The 21,322-nt window shown below is 39.2% G+C and overlaps 1 protein-coding gene across 4 annotated transcripts in view; it reads left to right on the top strand.

Moving 5' to 3' along the window:
• TAB3 (TGF-beta activated kinase 1 (MAP3K7) binding protein 3) overlaps positions 1-13,426 on the top strand; it is a 68,553-nt gene extending 55,127 nt beyond the window's left edge. Inside the window, exons 7-8 of one of the 4 annotated variants that reach the window (XM_058658453.1) lie at positions 8,691-8,792; positions 12,197-13,426. In XM_058658453.1, coding sequence (XP_058514436.1) covers positions 8,691-8,792; positions 12,197-12,345 — 251 coding nt within the window. In that variant the 3' untranslated portion in view covers positions 12,346-13,426. Of the gene's footprint in view, positions 1-8,690; positions 8,793-12,196 lie in introns of those variants that run through there. The other 3 variants (XR_009244512.1, XR_009244513.1, XM_058658454.1) reach the window with 3 other exon arrangements.
• The last annotated feature ends 7,896 nt before the right edge of the window (positions 13,427-21,322 follow it).

Here is a 21,322-nt window from a genome sequence, read left to right on the forward strand (position 1 = left end):
AGGTTCTTGGATTTATCATCAGAGGTAATTAAATTGGACACACTTTTTTTTTTCGATTGAACAAGTATATTATATGGTTAACAAATTTGCTCATTACTAGATATTTGTTTAAAGTTATTTTAATTAAACAGTCTTTAATTTTGCCTTTCAGCTACACCTTAAAAATAATTTTAAAGGTCTAATGTTACAATAACAAGTTATCTGCAGTATATACAAAATTATGTTTCAGGCAGTGGGAAAATCATTTTGTACTTAAAAGGTGAGCATAACAGATAAGCACTAGGTACTTCTCATCAAGGACAAAATAATTCTTACTAAGGTTTATGGAACATTTTTGGATAATTGGAAATGATATAACATTAAGTGTATTAAATCAATTCTTGTTTTTGTGTACCAAATTTTTTTTAAAGATTTATTTTGAAAGAGTTGCAAAGATAGAGCAAGAGACAGGGAGGAATCTGTAATCAGCTGATTACACACTGCCCCCCAGGTGACTACAAAGGCCAGTGCTGGGCTAGGCCACAGATCTTTATCCCAGTTTGCTACATGGGTGGCAAGGCTCAAAAACATGAGCCATCCTCTGCTGCTTTCTCAGGCCATTAGCAGAGAGGTGGATGAGAAGTGGAGCAACTGGGACACTCATTGGTACCCATGTGGGATGCTGGACATCACAGGTAGTGGTTTTATGTGCTGTGCCACAATATAAATTTTTCTGCCTCATTCTTAACAGCTCATGTTTTTTTATTCTCAAATCTGAACTAAAGTATATGTTTAATATTTTAAGTTTTTGCCTGAGCCTGCTGAAATTAGATTGACTATTAGGACATGAAGCAACACTGGGGCTGGCTTGGTTGTACAGCTAGCTAGTCCTCTGCACTGTGTGCCACTGGCATCCTAAATGGGTGCCAGTTCATACCCCAGCTGCTCCACTTCTGATCAGCTCCCTGCTTGTGGCCTGGGAAAGCAATAGAGGATGACCCAAAGCCTTGGGCCCCTGCACTCCTGTGGGAGACCTGGATGTTCAGAAGTTCCTGGCTCCCACCTTAGGATCAGCTTAGTTCTGACCACTACAGCCACTTGGGGAGTGAACTAACAGATGGAAGATCTTATCTGTCTCTCCTCTCTGCCTTTCAAATAAAAAAAATAAAATTTTAAATAAATAAAACACAAAATAAAACCATAGAGGTAGGTATTTGAATATTTGGTGCAGTAGTTAAATCGCCACTTGGGCTGTCCACATGCCATATTATAGTGTCTGTTCAAGTACTTAATTCAGAGTTACAGAGACAAAAGCAAGCTTCTATCTACTGGTCCACTACCCAAATGGTTGCAGTAGCCAGAGATGTGCCAGTCCAAGCTTGGAGCCAGGAACTTCCTCCAGGTCTCCCACATGAGTGTAGGGGAGGGATCAAGGTTTTCTGCTGGCTTTTGCAGGCCATTAGTAGGAAGCTGGAGTGGAATAGCTGGTACTTGAACCAGTGCCCGTATGAGATACCGGCACTGCAGGTAGAAGATTAGCTTGATGCCCTCTGCCAGCTGCTAAGCCCTGTGTTGTATCCAGTACGTTGCTTCTGATCCAGCTTCCTGCTAATGCACACAGTTGATAGCAACAGATGATAGCTTTAAAGTATTTGGGTTCCTGCCGCTCAAGTAGGAGCCCCCAGATGGACTCCTGACTTCTGTTTGGCATAGCCCTGGCTATTGCAGGCATTTAAGGAAATAAAACAATGAATGAAAGAACTGTCTCTTCCTTTCAAATAAATAAGAATTTTTTTTTTTAAGAAAATACCTATGAGTGGGCCTTGTGTTGCAGTGAGTTTAGCTACCACTTGGGATAGTCACATCCCATATTGGAGTGCTGGTTTGGGACCTGGCTACTGTGCTTCTGCTCTAGGGCCCTGCTCATGTGCCTGGGAAGGCAGTGGATTATGGCTTAAATACTTCGGTCCCTGTCATCCGTGTGGCAGCCCTCCAGCGAGTTCTGGCCCTCTGCCTTTAGCCTCAGACCTAGCTGTTGTGGCCATTTGGAGAGTAAGCCAACAGATGGAAGGTCTGTTACTCTGTCTCTCCTTCCCTCTGTTGCTTTACCGTTCAAAAACAAGTAAATCTTTAAAGATAAGCAAATAAAAATCCTTGGGGTAGTAGTGTAATCAAATCTTAGACTTATTTTAATTAGGGAATGTATAAATTCAATATAAATGTTACCTGACCTCATTAAATTTTGGTCATATATTTTCACTCAGCTAGTACAGAGTATTTTATATTTTTAGATTACAATGCAATATCTGATTTATTGTTTAAGATTATCAGATACTATCAAGATTTATTATTTGAATTATTTAAAACTATTTTTTCCTATTCTGTTTGGTTGTCTTTCACTTTTTCAAAGATTTATTTTTTTTATTTGAAAAGCAGAGTTAGGGAAAGAGAGAGAGCTTCCATTCGCTAATTCATTCCTGAAATGGCTACAACAGCCAGGGCTAGAGCTAGGGCTGGTTCCAGCCTAAACCAGCAGCCAGGAACTCCATCCATGTCACCCGTGGCATGGAATGCCAGTAGTGATTCACCTGGCTATACCACAGCGTCAGCCCCTCTGATCTGCTTAGAATAGTCTGATTTCTTACAATGGTACAAAGAAGAATCTTAGTAAATGACTACCCAATACCAAATTGGGCTCTGTGACAACACTACATACTGTATTACAGTGAAAGTCACGAAGGTATATATCATTGATCACTTTAGCCTGTTGGGTGAATGAGTCTTTAAACTTGATTTTGTCTAGTTTAATCTTCTTAAGAATTGAGAAAAGAATAAAGGGAAAGAAAAAAGGGAATGGGAAAGGGAAGGAAATAAAAGCCAATAACATATCAAAGAGGAGTAACAGAAAATTTACAGCCAAAAATTAAGAGGTAAATAAAAGCAGTGAATTTCAAGGTAAATTGATCTTAACCAGATATGAAAACAGATTACGAGTCACAAATGCAAGGTTAAGTTATTCATTAGAATGATAATGGTAAGATAATGTGATGAATATTTTTTTATGCTGGTAAACTCAATACCATAGATAATGATGGACAAATTACCTCAAAATCTGCCCAAATAGAAGATGAGATGAAATAAATACTAACTATGATAAGGGAATTGAATCCATTATCAAAGAAATTCTTAGAGAAAACTCTAGACCCTAATGTTATCACTGGTGATGGAATTCCACCTTTTAGGAAAGAAAGAAAGATACCAACCTTCCCCCCCCACCCCACCCAAAGACTGTTTAGATCATTTTGAAATTCGCAGCAAAATTGAGAAGTTAGAATTTCCCATATAGTCCCTGCTACCACATATGCATGGCCTTTGCCATTATTAACATGCCACACCACAGTTGTATATTTGCAAGGAATTGCACCTACATTGACATATCACAATTACGCAAATTTTGACTTTTGTTATAGGCTGCCTTTGTTTTGAGCTAGCCAAACCCTGATTTTAAAGCAAAATAATGGCATTATAACCGTCATCCATAAAAAATAAAATCAAATTATAGATCAATTCCCCTTAAGAATATAAATGCAAACAAAGTCTTTGGTAAAATACGTAGAAGAGAATCAGAACCAAGTTGGATGCAGCACAGAACTGCAATATTGGTATAATACATACTGAAGGATACAGTAAGGGAGAAAGAACACATGTTCCCTGGCAGCTATATGAAAAGGGCCAGCATTGCTAAATCATTACTAAGAATAATGAAATCCTGAATCCAGAATCCACTATGATTGGGAAGTTTAAACCTGGAAGTCCTAATGCCTGCAGTAGGACAGGTAAGGCAGTATACATTAAGGATTGGAAAATAAAACTGTATAACTCGGAGAGCATCATAATTTGCAAGAAGAAAATCATGGATACTGAAAGACAACTAGTAGAATTAATATTTGTAAGTGAACCTAAGTTCTAAGATACAAGGTCATATTTTTATGTATTAGGAAGCAATTAAAAATAATTAGATAATTCCAAACATGTAACATGTAGAAATAAATTTGTTCAGACACACAAATTGAAAACTACAAAACCTTGCCAAGAAAAATGATGGAAGACCTAAAAAGAGTGATACACTGTTCATGGTTGAATCAGTATCATTGGGATACCACTAGTTTTTCCAAGATTGATACAGATACAATTCAGTGACAATTTAAACTACACTAGAATTTGTAAAAAAAAAAATTCTCAGTCTAAAATTGATGTGGAAATGAAGAGCTATAATATCCAAAGTAATTATTAAAAGGAGCAAAGTTTTAAGGCTTAGGTTAACCATACTTAGGACTTACAACACAGTAATCATAGTGTTATGTTGGCATAGGAATACAGAAAAAAAAAAGGCTCATTAGATAACAGTGCCCGGATGTAGGCATTTGCTTACCCAATTCAGTTGATTTTTTTTGTTTGACAAACACCAAAGCAACAGTTGGAAAAAACGTGTTTTGAACATGCACGGCTGAAAGTACTGGATACCTCTGTAGAAAAAGGCAACACAAGTGTTGATCTCTGTCTCACAATACAAACTAAATTGTGAAGCTTCCACAACAAAATGGTATCTTTGCAAGAATTTTAAAATACAGAAAGCAAAATGAGGGTACTTCAAAAGTTTGTGGAAAAAGGAATTAAAAGGTAGGTTTATCTTGACACAGGCAAACTGAAAGCCATGCGTAGTGAGATCTTCAAAAGATTCAACAGAAACATATCATGGAAAAACTAGGCATGGATGTCAGGCTTTTTAACACGAAAATAAACCTACCTGTTTGTTTCCATGAGCTTTTTGAATTCATGTTATAAAAACAAAACTATAGTGTTCTGTCAAACTTTTTTATAAATCTTTGTCAAACAAATCATTAGGAATTTTAGTTATCTGTGACTATTTTAAAATTGTACTGTACATGAGTGAAGGTAAACATCTTTTCATTTATTTATAGCATTTGACTATTTCTACCTATCTACTTTGTTGAACTCTGTAATAGAGAAGTAGGCTTTTACTATACATTTTAAATGTTTCAAAATATTAAGTTGAAACAACTAAGAAAATTACTAATTTAACCTTTTGCTAAAGTTCAACACTGTCATCAAGAGACACTGTTACATGAAAAGGGGACAGGCATTGTGGCAGGATGGTTGACGCCCCTCAGGATACCAGCATCCTATAGTGGGGTGCTTGGTTACAGCCTCAGCTCTGCTCCTGCACTAGTTTCCTGCTGATTAACCCCCCAGGAGACTGCAAAGGATGGCTCAAGTCCTTGAATTCCTGTTATACACGTGAGAAATGAGGATTGAGTTCCCGGCTTCAGCCTGGCTCAGTCCTGGCTATTATGGGTGTTTAGGAAGTGGGCCAAAGATGATAGAATCTGCCTGTCTTTCAGCTTTTCAAATAAAATGAAAATAAATTACTATTTTTTTTTAATTGACATTGTGGTACAAATGAAGCTGCCTTCTGCAAATAGGTGTCCCATATTCAAGTGCTGTTTCAAGTCCTGGCCACTCCATTTTTGATCTAGTAGATGAAGGCTTAAGTGCTTGGGCCCCTGTCACCCACGTTAGAAATCCAAATCCTGGATCCCGGCTTCGGTCTACTCCTCCAGTGGCCACAATGGCCATGGTTTAGCCAAACTAGTGAATGGAATATGTCTCATGTATGCAAACTATCCAGCTTTCAAATAAATATTTTTTTGGAAAAAAAATGATTTAATAGGCAAGACACAGACTGGAAGAAAATATTTGTAAAATATCTGAATAAAGGACTGGTGTTCAGAATAAGATCACAATAAAAAGACAACCCCCATGGAAGGGCAAAATATTTGAACAGACACTTGGTGAAAGCCATGAAAGACCATTAAAAAGAATGGAAATTTCTTGGAATATATGATGGGTATGCTGCTGAGAACTGTATAGTGAAGATTGTGGATTTTGTTGTTTCTTTTTAAAAAGATTTTTCTTATTGGAAAATCATATTTATGGAAAGGAGAGGCCTAGATAAAGAGCTACCATTTGCTGACTCACTCCCCAAGTGGCTGCAACGGCTGGAACTGAGCCAGTCTGAAGCCAGGAACCAGGAGCTTCTTCCAGGTCTCCTGTACAGGTGCAAGGTCCCAAGACTTTGGGCTGTTCTAGGCTGCTTTCTCAGGCCATAAGCAGGGAGCTGGATGGGAAGCAGCACTGCCAGGATTAGAACCAGCGCCCACATGGGATCCCTGCGCATGCAAGGCAAGGACTTTAGTCATTAGGCTACTACGCTGTGTTGTGGGTTTTTTCATTTAAATTTAAAAACAAAAGTAAGAGGCAAGGGGAACTGCTCTCTGTTGGTTTTACTCTCCACAAATGCCTGCAATAGCCAGGGCTTGGTGGGCTGAAACCAAGAAACTGGGAACTCCATCTTGTCTCCCACATGGGTTGCAGTGACCCAGATATTTGAGCCTTACCTGCTGCTTCCCAGGGTGTCCATTAGCAGGGAGTGGAAGTGCAACAGAACCTGTCCTTGAACCCAGCACTCTGATAGGGGTTTGGGCATCCTAAACAGTGTGTTAACTGCTAGGCCAAAATACTCACCCTTCATAGCTCATTCAGTACCAACAGAATTTGGCAAAGTTAATATCTGGTAGTACCTTAGGGTTTTTATAATGATATGCCAGTTACAATCAGTTTTATTTTTAAAAAGATTCCTTTAAAAGATGGTGGAGTCACAGGGAGCAGGAGTGTACCTTCTTTCTGCAGCCATTAGAGACTAGTTCTGGCCAAAGCCATGAACCCAGAACTCCATCTCAGAGCTGGAGCAGAACTGGAGCAGCGGAGACTCAAACCAGTGTTCATAATGGATGCCAGCATAGCAAGCAAGTACATCAAAATGTACATCAAATGTTCAGTGTGTAGACTATGTAGTTAAAAAATGTTGGATATGACAAACTGAGGAGCTATCCCAGACACACTACTCTGAATGTACTGTGGTTTTAATAAAAACACAGCTAGAAAGCTATGAAATATATCACTGTTTCACTATTAATGGATTATTTAGAGAGCTGAATTTTAATGACCTGTTATATGTTGTGGGTGAGCATAAAATCATTTTTGTGTACCATATAGTTCTTGAATTCACCTTTTTCTGTTAAACAGTTCTTGACTAAATCCTGTCATTTTGGGGAAAGCCTTTTCAACACAGTTCTGTAACAGTTACGCAGTTTTGCTTAGTAAGTCAAATTTGCTTTCTGTTAGACACTTGCAGATTCTTGCTTTGTGGATATTTTTTAAACTAAACTTAGCTTTCTGGATAAGTGTAGATCTAATTTAATTCAATTTTGGCCTGCAATACCATTTAAATTAATAGCCCCTCAAAAAGTAGTAACTAGAATTGGTATATTGGTTAAAATATATGTCTCTTAGACTTATCACAGATACATATGAAGTATCAAAGTGGAATACTGAAGTTTATCTGAATAGTGAATGTGATAACTAGAGAGCGAGTGATTGGGAGTGGGGAGACAGAAATCTTTCTGGATTACTCTTTGTAGTTCAGCATTTTAGTGGGTGAGAGCTCCTGTGGTGGCCCAGTCTCCCCACCTTTGCATTGGTAACTTATGAGGTGGAGAGAGCAGTGACCTTCATGTCTTGTGACCTCAGTACTAAACCAGGTCATCTTGGCCACCTGACCTTCCTGAGGTCTGATTTGTGCACCAGGGAAGGGGATCTGTCCAAATATTTACCTGTGTTTTACAGGGTTGTTGCAAAATTCACCGAGAAGAGGTATGGGATACCGGAAAGGTGTTCTTCAAATCTTAAAAACAACCAAAAAAAAAAAAAATTTCACGTTAGTCTTTGGAGCTTAAGGAGACATTTGCTCTACCGTTGTTCACTCTTATAAACGGGGTGCTTAGTTAAGTATTGACGCATCAAGCTCAAGATTATGAGGTGGTGTTTTCCACAGACTTGTATCTGGAAACTGCATATGGGTTCAGAACTGAGGCAAGAACTTTCTGTTTCTTTAGGGCCAATAATGGGAAGTCAGTCATTTCTCATACTTAATTGATACAAAGGGGCACTTACTGATAATCTACAAACTGTATAAATAATATTCTAACAAGAAATCAGAATATTTGTAGTTCTTTTCTATACTTCAGAACATCTGTTCAGCTTTAGCACGTGTAGGTAATTGGAATTTACACGATAATTTGAGAGCACATATTTGTGCATGGTATTTTGAAGTGGTCTTGATTTTCCAAGTGCTTCTGGTCTTGGCTCCTAATTTAAAAATTATGTAGTTTCACTTCATAATTATTGCAGTAGCCTTATATAGATAGTATATTTGAAGTCCATTTTCCAATTATTTGCTGATCTGAAACTTGCTAAAGTATAATATCCCTAATTTTACTTTTATAATGACATTTGTTGGGTTTACCTTCTTAGATTTCTATTTCACTAAAGAAGTGGGAAACTGGTGAAATAAGCTATTGAAATAGTTGAAGAGGATGGCGAAAGGTTTAAGACGTACTGCTTTGTATGGGTGTAACAGCAGTATTAAATACGGCACTTGTCCTCCCGTCAAGCAATAGCATGGGCAAACACTGCACTGTGTAGGTACATGACCCTCTCTTGTGAGCCTGCTCACTCTTGCTAATAAATGGCTTGATCCCTTCTCACTGGCTTTGCTTCTTCTTACACAGACTCCTCGGACCCCTGCACAATTGAGAGAAAAGCTCGAAGAATTAGTGTGACCTCCAAAGTACAGGCAGATGTCCATGACACCCAAGCAGCAGCTGCAGAGGGTTCGTATTTGTGGCTTCAGAGTTGGTGTAGAATGTCCAACGACACACGTTAACCTCACACAGAGTTCTCAGAAGTAAAATCAGATTCTGTGGCTTTCAAAAGAGTTTCTAGGCCAAGCTCTCTACTAGGAGTACAATGCAAGCCACAAATCTATACTAAAGGAAACAAACATAATTGTAGTATCTTCAGTCCATTATATGCAAGGTGTTATTCCAATATGAAATCTAGAAATCAATGAGCTGTTTACAGTTCTTACATTTAATTCTTCAAAACTTAGAATTATCTTACATTTTTAGGGTACATCACAGTTTGGATTGGCCACATATCAGTAGCTCAGTAGCTCTACCAGTACTAGACAGTTCAGCTACAAAGAAAAGCAAAGACAAATTATTTCAAAATTATATGGAAGCTCTGGATTTTATAACTTCTAACTGAAGTTTTCTAGGACTTCTCGAACTTTATCCTGATAGTTGAAGTGAAGGATCTAAAAATACTGCATATGTTTGAGTTGTGCAAGTATTCTACTAGCTGTTTGTTACAATCCCCTTACTATGAAAGAACCTTGCAGTATTAACTGGAACAACCCCATCCTGAGCACAAAGCACATGAAATTACTTTACAGTTCTTGTCATTAAAACCCTCCCCTTTAGCACTGTCCTATCGCCCAGTTTTTTAGAAACTATTCTATAAACATTATATCTTTAAAATGTGTGTCTACTTATGTAACAGAAGCAAGGTTTCCATCTCTCCTTCTCTAACTCTGCCTTTCAAATATTTTAAAGTATATAGTAAAATGACAAGTTATGGGCCAGCGCAGTAGCCTAGTGGCTGACAACCTTGCCTTGCATGCGCCTGGATCCCATATGGGTGCCGGTTCATGTCCTGGCTGCTGCTTCACTTCCCATCCAGCTCCCTGCTTGTGACCTGGGAAAGCAGTCAAGGATGGCCTAAAGCCTTGGGACCCTGCACCTACATGGGAGACCCAGAGGAAGCTCCTGGCTCCTGATTGGCTCAGTTCCGGCCTTTGTGGCCACTTGAGGAGTGACACAGCAGACGGAAGATCTTCCTCTCTGTCTCTCCTCCTCTCTGTATATCTGACTTTCCAATAAAATAAATCTTTAAAAAAATAACAAGTTATTTGTAATAGTTGTGAGGCTTTTGATTTTTATGGAAATTTAGCCTATTGTAATGAATTAAAATACATTTTACCTTTTAATGTTATTTCTTATCTCTATGAACATGCATATCCTTTTGAGGGTTTTTTTTTATTATTTTCACAAGACCTGAAACATTTAAACTTTATAAATTTGCTATGAAAAAAAGGGTTACACCCCTGTAAATCAAACAAAAATTGATACCTGAAATGCATTTTGGTTTCAGATGCTTCTATTGAAATAGTACTTCCCTGATGAAATGAGCAACACCTTTTTTTAGGATCAAAATAATAAGTCTTTCAATTGTATTTTTGATAAATTACTTCAGAGTGATTTATTATTGCATATTAAATTCCATGGTGCTAAATAGATGAGAGTTCCCAGGTATGCTGCATTAGTTGGGTTAAAAGAGGTTTTATACTTATTTATGTAGTTTTAAGAAACCAGTTTGGAAAAACATTCTGTGTAACATTTGCACTCCCCTATTGTTGAAGACAACATTTGGGAGGAACATTTAAAGATGGAAGATAACAGCAAGAGTTTAATCTCTTAAATGTTTTCCTTTCATGAAGTAAATTAAAAAATCATCTGTCCTTGAGGAGGATTGAGTTTTTAGAACCTACCTATTAACAGCCAGTAGCAGTATGAGAGTTTCAGGTAGTGCTGTTCTTTTAAAAACTGTAGACTGTTATACAAGTGAAGACCGTCTCTGGAAATGCAGTGGTAACACAGTATGCTCTTTATTCTTCCATAGAAGACAAAGAAAAAAGAACTCTCTATTCAATCTACATGTGTTAGAGCCGTGAGCCAAATGCACAAGATGGGTGATAATGGCACTGACAAGCAGCAGTTGAAGGAAGAAAGGCGTGCCATGCCCTGTTCATAATCAGGGATAAGCTAAAAAGCTTAGTGATTTTCTGTTGTAAAATCATCATCGAGGCTGCCCTTCAACAAACCTTAGGCTGAAGCTCTGTCTCTTGAAGAATGCCCATACCAATCCGTTGTCATGAAAGACAAAAATTTGTAAACCGGAAGTCAGCTGATTAGTTTCCAGTGGAAGGAAGATGGGCTTGCCCCAGAATAGTAACTGACAAAACCTTCCAAAGTCTTGAAGCTTTTTTGTTACCTGTTTGGAAAATTCACTCACCTTTTTTTTTTAAATTATTTAACTTCATTAATTACATTGTATTATGTGACACAGTTTCATAGGTACTTGGATTCTCCCCACCCCTCCCCAAACCCTCCCTCCATGGTGGATTCCTCCACCTTGTTGCATAACCACAGCTCAAGTTCAGTTGAGATTCCCCCATTGCAAGCATATACCAAACATAGAGTCCAGCATCTTATTGTGAAGCTCACTCACCTTTGATGTTGATCTCATTTCTGATTCCTAGTGGAGGCTGTTGGGGTTTTATGGTGGGTTAGTCCAGCCTGCTGAGCTTGCCCGATTCTAGGATGGATTCCACTTGGAGACCTTCAGCTTTCTGTTCACTCACCCCGGTTCTCAATAGGGAGTATTCCTGAAAGATGGGATTTACACATCAACTCTAGAAGCAGAGCCTCCAAGCCCCAAGCCAGAGGGGGATAAGGACCTGGCAAGGATGCTAGGGCAATGCTGAGGTTTTCATAGAATCCTGGGGACCAACAGGAGCTTTCCAACATTTGATATTGCCAGGTATTTTAAAAGCTTACATGCTAAAAAGATAGAAAGGAGTCCGAGACAAGTGAAAAACTATTGAGTCTATATCTTCACTCTTCTAGGGAAAATTTTGTTATGAACTGTACCTGCCACATATCAAACATTAATCTAAAACATGCACATTGTGAAGTGTAAGGCTTCATGCAAGAAGGCTCACGTGGACATGTTTCCTAAAGAATGCACAGTACTGCAGCAGGGTGAGCTGCCATTGTTAGGGAGCACTTGTGGAGACTGCTTAACATGCTATAAAACATTTCCTTCCCACTTCATTTGGCTAGAAAAAAGCAGAGCTGTCCATTTCCTCTGGGTAATGAACTAAGGAAGGCACTCTGTTTTGGACTTCTCCATCTTCCATCAGAAAAGTAAACTGCTTAGAACCAAGTAGGGTATATGTCATAAACTGTGAGTTCTCTTTCCAGTAGCTATATCTACTCATTTGACTTACACATTCCAGAAGGCAGGAAACAATTTCCCTTGCTTTTTGTGATAGTTTTCATTTTTGGATTATGCTTTGAAAAAAAATTGAATTTTCCCTGGATTGTCTCCTCAGAGCATCTAAGTGGCTCCAAACAGAGTCCTCAGACGCAACCCCAAGATGAAGACTATGAAGGGGCTCCGTGGAATTGTGACAGCTGCACCTTTCTCAACCACCCAGCACTAAACCGCTGTGAGCAGTGCGAGATGCCACGGTACACTTGAATCCAGAACAGTCTGCGCCAGGTTGAGAGTGACAGTTTGTGCACTTATCAGAAGAAAAGGAAGCATCGGGAATCCAGTCATCTGCCCAGCCTTTTCATTTCCAATCGTGAGAGGGGAGGAGGGATGGCACTGTGGCCGCTGGGCTCACAAAACACAAAGTGGGGAGGTTTTTAATTTTCCTTTCTAGCTCACTGCTGAGTGAGAGACAGAAAGGGCTACTTGAAACTAGGAAAGGAGTCACTCCTGCATGAATGTACACACAGAGGAGTCAAGAGCTCCTCAGTGCAGTATCATTGCTAAACTTACTGCTGAGTGGCCCTTATTTGTAAACTAGAACTTCAAATCATGGTATGTAATGTTACAGTTTATGCAAACTGTGAATTCCGAGCGCCGACTGACCTGGTCGCTGCTCTCGGGCCACCCGGGGCTCCCTCTGCTGCTCCCTGTTGCTTCCTACTGGACAGGAGAGCAGGAAAACGTACCCAGAATAGGATTTTTTTTTTCTCTCTGCAGAATGAGGGTATTTGTTATTGCTGCTTTTTTTTTTCAGGGGTAATTTCAAACACACATATGTACACAAACAAGATGTTCTAAAATGTGATTTGTAGCAGTCAGGAATTAGGCAGATCATTCCCTTTGAAAGTACAATCAGAGATAGGAAGACCCGTTTGGCTTGTATGATGATTCAGCAGGCTGTGTCAGCACTGGTAAATAAGACCTAAACATGCCCCATAGATGTGCATTTTAAGTTACTGCATGCTTTCATTAGGCCACTGGTTTTAAAAATAACAAGCCCTTGCAAAGTATGATTTTTATAAGTGACATTCTCATAAAACTGCGCTTTGCCAGTAGCATAGTGAATGTATGCCAAATGCAAGTCCATTCCAAAATCCATTTGGAAATCTTGAGCTCAACTGTGGTTCTTAAGGAAACGTTTGCAGCCCCTTGGGCCTTTGCATTTCCTCCTCCGATGTTGTGATGGCTTCATGATGTTTACAGCACAGATGATACTTTGTGCCATAATCCTAATTTAGCTGAGAAAAATCGATTAGCTCTTCAATGATCTATTTGCACATGTTAATAAACCATTGTGAGGTAAATTGCAAATATCAGAGTTGTACACTGTATAATTGGGGGCGCAAGGGAAGGCTAGCTAAGAAATATTAACAATGGTGAATACAGTGGACTCCGAAACAAGAAACTCTAACTTTATCATAACTGTATTCTGACAGCAAAAGTTCATTCAGGTGGTTCTAGTAAAGCACTCCTGTTTATGAAGGAGTATTCCAGAATGTGGATCCTGCAGAGATGTCAAATCAGGCGACTCACTAGGTTGCATCACTGGGAAATTAACAATGGCACATTTTATCAGCATTTCTGTCATTGTTGAATTTCCGGTTTCACTCAGAATTGAATTTTGGAATCTCCATTCATTTTGGTGAGTATAAACAGCAATAAACTTGGTAGGCTCTTACCTGAGGCTATATGTAGTCTTAGGTATACCAGATACACAGGCACACACTTTCTTACGCTGGTGTGCGCTCACGCACACTCTGTCCCCCTGTGCTGTCACTGTATCCTAATTTCTCAGTAATCTCTGGCAGACCTGGAAAGACAAGCTGCTCTTAATAGCGTAATGAAACCAAAGGCATAGCCCCTAGTGTTTTCCATCAAAATAATAATTTCATATACTGCCAACAGATTTGCAAATGTTTTTTCCGTGCATAAAGAATTCCCTAAAGTATATCCAATTTTCTTGCAAAGTCAGCATGGTTATGTAATTACACTGATAAAACATCTCTCCCACAACTGTGGCAAAACTGAAAACAATGAGAAACCAGATGGGCTTCAAAGCATGGGCCTGAAAATAGCGCACTTTAAAGACTGTGTAACACTGGTCCCTGTCCGTCTCCACAGTCCAGCAGTCCTCCTGCTGTGTCTGGATGCCTTTGCCTTTGTATGGGTTCATCCCCAAGTCAGCCCCACCTGGTGTCAAGTCAGTTTCCGGGACAATATGTCTGCTGCTTGGAGTTTTACCTGCAAGGTTAACCAGTATTCTTGGTGATACACTCAAGTGGCAGCAATGACCTGGGCAGCCATCAGTGAGAATATAAATAGCATGTCTGAAAACAGCGTGATGCTTTATTAAAACCATATAGATGATTCTAAAGCTATTGCATGGAAACACATGCAGGTTAATAAGCTGGTATCCTACAGTAGATGCATGGTGTCAGTCCTTTGGTAACACAGCTAGGCAATCATTGCTTCCATCTGCAAGGAAAAATGAGCAATCAGTCTGTGTGATAGGTGTGGATGGGGGAATAGGAGACATCAGATTTTAAGCCTGTTTTGTACATGTTAGTTTTTAATTTTGCACACATTTCGTATGCCAACCTGGACTGTGTTCAGTTTTTAAAAGGAGCAAAGTGATTTGACCCCGCTGAGTTGGATCCATTTAAATGTGTCCCACATATAGACTACTTGGCTATGACCAGTTTTAGTAACAATTCTCCCAGCTTTCCAGGTGCCTTTTCACAAAAGATCCCCAAATGCAATTGGCATGTTGGAGGATACAAGTGAGAGGGTGCCTGGCTGCTGGGGTGCCTTGTGCTCGGGATTGGTAGCTGCGGCTCTTGTTTCGGGGAGCAGGCTTGCTTTCTTAAAGGATGCCTGGTTGGTTGTATTTGTATCTGGTGACATACAGACCTGACTATACATTTTACATTTTCTCACTGTTTTGTAAACTGGGATTTTAGAAAGCACATTTGCCATTCTTCACATAACTGCCCCTTAACATTTGGATTTACAGCAGTAATTGAGGAAGCAGAAGCACTCTAAGCATTGTCCAGTGTTTTAAGTTTGTGTTGACCTTGTCAGGGACACAGAGACAAGACGGGATTTTAAAGAAACAAAACGGAAAGCATTGTAAAAATGTAGTGTTAGGACACATTAATGGTGGTGGCAAGTGTTGCTACTTTATTTCCCTGAAAGAAATGGGAAGTGTGATAAGCAGTTTAATTTTTAAGAGCTGGTCTCAATTTTAGTACTTTTTCATTATCAAAAAAGAGTGTTTCCTTAAATTTTGTCTTTGTTTTGTCACAGTTATTTAGGGTTCATATACAACTTTCCTTGGCGATTCAATTTTGGATAGTCTTTTAAAAGGCAATTGCAGAGTCTTTCTGACACTATCAATGAAAAGAATATAAGGCATAGAAGAATTTTCCTTCAAAATTATCAATGATGTTCTCCTGGAATGTGAAGATGTCCCTTAATAGTTAAAAATGGAATTATTTTAACATTGTACCATTGTTAGACCTTGAGTGAGTCCATGTGACAGTGTGTGTTTGTGTATCTGTAGAGAAGGAAATGACAATTGAAATGTTGTTTAAAAATCAGAATAAACTGGGCACTGTCTGTGTTGCACCACTACTGTATCTTTCTGAAAGAATTAACAATATTTTCCTGTTGTAAAAGTTAATTCTGATGTTTTCACCTTCACCAGACATTTTTTTCCTGTATTATTTGCATCCCCAAATATTTAATACAAATAGAGTTTGCATGGCTTGGGAATTTCAGAGATCAATAGAATGATGACTCAATTTTAATTTCTAAAGCCATGAAAAGTTGCTTTTGAGACTGAGCAATTCTGAATTTTTATTTATAATGACACCCAATGTCCATGTTTCTTTTCCTACTGTAAAAGAATTGATCAGTTTCTTCATTAAAGCAGCAAAAACTTATTAAATCTTGTAAATACCATGTCTCGCTTAAATTTCTGTGTAAGCTGTGAATGAGGTTCTTTGAGTTGAAATTGTACAAAAGGAACTTTAAAAGGCTCTGCATGCATCGTACCTCCAAACAGTACATATTCGGAACATCAAAGAGTCCTGCCAAATAAATGAATAAACTAAGAGCAAACACTACATTTTGCATCTTTTCTGTGTAGTTAAAAATAATCTGCAGCAGCAAGCTAGTTCTAATTCCAACAGTCATATTTCTGGACTGAAATGTACGTGTCTCACAAACCAGATCATTCAAGAACAGTTCCTTTATTAGAACATGTAGTGTTAGATTTGGAGTGAGAATCAAGTTCATATTCCTCGTATCTGAAAATTCAAATTATATCTAAGTAAGCTTTATGTAAAACTTGCAGTATGTTAGAAACTTGTATTTACAAAGAAGATGCATGATTTTCTTCTTTAAAACTCTTTATGTCAATTATAGTTAGTCCTCCCCAGAGGCACATGACCCCTAAAGTGAACCTCCCGGCTTAGAGAGCTCCAGAGATCTGTTGTGGCATATCACCTTTTTAATAACTGAGTATATCTGAATTCAAGATCAATTACAGTGTGCTTTTTAACATGAAAAATTGCAAACATTAAGTAGAGAAGAGTTATCAGGACCTCCCCCTCCATTTACTCATTCATATCCAGGTTTCAAGATTACCTTCATGTAAGCACTATGTCTTGCCCATATCTCAGGCATTGCATCAATTCATTTGTAAATATACTTTTGAAAACACTGTGAACTTGTCACATTTATGGAAATTTTAGTATCACATCAAGAGTTATATTTTCCCAATAGTCTGATTTTTTTTTTTTTTTTACAATTTTGTCTAATTAGGGTCTAAACAAGAGTACTTGAAATTGGGAAATTGGCTCTGTCATAAATGATAAGCTTTTCTCATGTTCCCACTCTTCATTTTCTAAGCAAACTCATTAATTAGTTGCCCTCCACCGCATCCTACAAGTTAACTATGTCAAATATTTTTTCTTGCTCATATTTCTCACATTTTTGGTTATTCCTTTCAAGCAATTTATTTTGAAAACAATGTAAAATTACTCAAATTTGGTCACAGTGGTGGTCAAAAGAAGCATCTACGAGGATCCTGCTTTATGTGTCATCCCACTACCCACGTCATTTCTCTTTGGATATTGGTTAGGCTTAATCTTCCGTAGAGAAGACTGCATTGGTGCAGGTGGGACGGCCAGTGTTCACCTCCAACACTTTCCCCTGTTGGCTTTTACTTAGGACCCTCACCTGGTATTGTTTAGGGATTTCAAAGATCCTAAGGGGATATAGAATGACATAAGATTTTGTTTCACAGGCTAGATTCTCAGGGTTGTCAAACCATCTCACATGTCCAACCTCTTTAAACCATCCTTTCACAGCATGGCAGTGCCCATACAAAGCCAAGGGTTACAGCCTAGCTTTCTAGAATTTTGCACTGTGGTTTTAGAGTAAAACAGGCTGCAATATTCTGTATTACATTACCTTTTGTTTTTTCTTGATACATGCACTTGCTCTTGTGGATCGAGGTCATTTTCAGGTAATTTTACTCCCTTGAAGGCCTGACAGGTAGGGGTTGTCTGAATGAGCCACAGGCTGTGTGAGACTGCAAAATTGTTTGGTCTGATCCTGCCAGGAAACTGCAGGCAGGGTTCAAAACCCAATAAATCTGTAGCAGGCTAATTTTAAGTACATAAGGTTGTGTGGCCTGCAAATGATGTTACAGATATCCAGGTGGCCACTGGCAGATAAAAGAGCTCCCACCACTTGTAAGTTATTTCTCCTAGCCAATGGTGCTTCCTTTTTAATCCTTAAGAAAACAGTAGTCTAAGTTGTGTGTGCTTGATAAAATAAAGATGTTAATTTGAAAGCTATTTGTGGTTGGAAGGAGGAAGGAGAAATTTGAGTTAGCATATTAAAATAGGCTTCATTCCCTGGCAAATGGTCACAGCTGTCAGGGGGATCCGATCAAAGGTTTCTCAGACATGACATTTGCAAGGGTTGGAGGGTAGGGAGGAGTACTCTTGGATTACTAACAACTGGAAGATGAGGGAAGGATGCTCTGAGCGCACTGGCAACCAGCCCTCAATTCCAGACATCAGTGAAGGTTAACCTGCACCAGCTTTGCCAAGAGTGCAGAAAGACATCCCCCCACCCCACCCCCAAACTCTGAGCACTGGGCAAAGGGCAAAGTCTGTTTCCATAGGAAGCATGTAAATTGCAGTTAGACCACCTAGTGAGTCAGGAGGACAGGAGGCACTGAATAACTTACAGCTCCTGCAAGGAGCACAAAGGACAAAGCCTGCTTGGCTCGCTCCTGTCCACTGCAATGAATACCTAACACTGCACCTGCTGCTGCTACTCACTGAGGGGATGACGACAGTGGTCAGAAAACACTGACCTTCAAAACTTCCAGCACTGTGTAATCAGGTAACTTCCAACAGAAAAACTGGACTAAAGAAATGAAAGAAAGCAGAACAAGACAGTGTTCCTTTCTGTCATCTATTCAAAGGTTTGGACATCATGCCACATTGGAATTTAAATTACTTCCAAGTCAGCAAAGGTTGACAAATGTAGCCTTCTCAAAAAGATCTCATTCTGCAGAATCAGAACACAGCAAACATCCAATCTCAGTTTCAAACCAAGCACATCAGGAAGACAGCTTTAAAATGCAAATTCACATTTACTAAATTCTAACATATGAACTATGAACTTCAGTAAATAGAGAAAATTCAAGAATTCACAGGAAAGAGAACTGTGAATTTTAGACCCAGCAGACACAATAAAGATGCCACAAGGGACAAATACAGTTCCAGACCACGTAACATTTGGTCAACATCCAAACACTTTTAAAGACAGTGGTTCCATACAATTGTGTAATTTAGTTGAAAAATTCTCACTGCCAAGCAATACTGTAGCTCTCTTGCACTGCCTTTCCAGGCTATAGGGAGGAAACTGGATGGGAAGTGGAACATCCAGGACTAAAACTGGTATCCATATAGCATGCCAATGCTGCAAAGTGCAGGATTAGCCTGTTGAGCCATCATGCCAGCCCCAACTATACTATTTATGCTAAAGCTTTAAAAATGTATTTGGAAAAAAAATGTATTTGGATGAACTGTCTGACATTGTACCAGTCTTGTCATGACACACTTAAATGGAATTGTAACTCCTTATGAAGAGTGTGACATTATGGGAAAAATCAATCTGGGGGTGGGAAATGGGGGAAGGGAAATCCCAGACTATACAGAATTGTATGATAAATTTCAAAAATAAAAAATAAATGTATTTGGGCCCAGAGCGGTGGCCTAGTAGCTAAAGTCCTCGCCTTGAATGTACCGGGATCCCATATGGGTGCTGGTTCCTTTCCCGGCAGCTCCACTTCCCATCCAGCTCCCTGCTTGTGGCCTGGAAAAGCAGTCGAGGACAGCCCAAAGCCTTGGGACCCTGCACCCGTGTGGGAGACCTGGAGAAGGTTCCTGGTTCCTGGCTTCAGATTGGCTCGTCTCCACCCATTGTGGTCACTTGGGGAGTGAATCATCAGTAGGAAGATCTTCCTGTCTGTCTCTCCTCCTCTCGGTATATCTGACTTTGCAATAAAAATAAATCTTTTAAAATTTTTTAAATGTATTTGAAAGGCAGAATAGGAGAGGGTGACAGAGAAAATTTTTTCATCTGCTGATTTCCTCCCCCAAATGCCTACAACAGCCAGGATGAAGACAGGAATTGGAAACAATCCAGGTCTCCCATGCTGGTGGCAAGGGCCAACTACGTGAACCATCACCTCCGGTATCCTGGGGTACATAACAGCAGGAAGCTGGAATCAGGAATGGAGCTGGGGACACAAGTCCAGGCCCTCCAATATGGGATGCATGCATCCTGATCACCAATATTTTATTATTCCAAATGCCTGTGCCTGCTTGCCTTCCTTTTGGTTGCACTAACAGGCCACATTGAATAATTGCCTAATACCACCTAGGTTAGTGTTAGTATACTCTATGATGTCCACACAATGATGAAGTTGTATAATGGATGCATTTTTCAGAATGGATCCTGGGATGGAGCCAGCATCATGGTATATAGCACATTAAGCAAGTGCTTCAAACACAAGCATGCCATCTAAGATTATTGGTTCAATGTCTTGCCATCCTGCTTTCCATGAAGCTTCTCATTAATGTGCCTGGGAAATCAGTGGGTGATAGCCCAAATGCCTGGACCCCTGCACCCACATGGGCAACCCTAATGTAGTTCCCAGCCTACCCAGCTCAGCCCTGGCTGTTGTGGGCATTTATGAAGCAAACTAGGATCTCCCTGTGGTGTTTTGCCTTTCAAATAAAACAACACATCTTAAAAACAACAACGCAACCTGTAATTAAGTGATGCATGACTGTCTTAAACATGGGGCTTGAAGGTTTTAAAAAAATAAGCAATTAAAATGGCATCAGAATTCTGTATTTTTGTGTAAAACTTGAATACAATTCTGATTTTGACATGCAGCAAAATAAACAAGTGAATGTTATGATTAGCTTGGTTAAATCTCCACATAATAAAATTTCATAGCTCCATGGAACTAAATGTTCTTTCAGATGTCCACTAAGCTTTGACCAAAACAAAACAAAAAGAAAACAAACCTTCAGTTGCTAAAACAATTATATGGACCACACTTTTCTGAGGGTAAGGCATTTAAAGTAAGAACATTATGAAATCAAATTGAGCCACCTGAATTAAAAAAAAATGCTGATTCAAAAGTGAATAAAATATAATTAAGTCTGATTTTGTTCAGGCAAATCTTCAACAAGAGGCTTTAGAAATGAAGACATCTGAAGCTGGAAAAACTTTGAACTACCAGGAAACAGACCAGAGTTAGGTGTGTAACATGTCAGTAATGTTTAAGAGACTACAAGGGTTAGTTCTATATACCAATAAATTGTCTACACCTGTAACAAAACAAGTTGCATAAAGAATCCAGGAGCCAAGCTGATGTCAACACAAGAAACATTTCTAGCTCATGACAGCTCTAAGCAAACTCTGAACAGTAACACACAGAAATGTGGGAAACTCGGAACTTAAAAGAATATCATGATCAGCCCATTCAATGTCAAGAATCTTGGAGCTGGAAAACTCCAGGGAAGAGTCAGATCAGTAGTATGCCAAGGTCAAGATACTGTATAATATGGTAAAGTGTTTT

Source organism: Ochotona princeps, chromosome X, assembly GCF_030435755.1.
Source record: "Ochotona princeps isolate mOchPri1 chromosome X, mOchPri1.hap1, whole genome shotgun sequence".
In the NCBI taxonomy this organism is placed as follows: Eukaryota; Metazoa; Chordata; class Mammalia; order Lagomorpha; family Ochotonidae; genus Ochotona; species Ochotona princeps.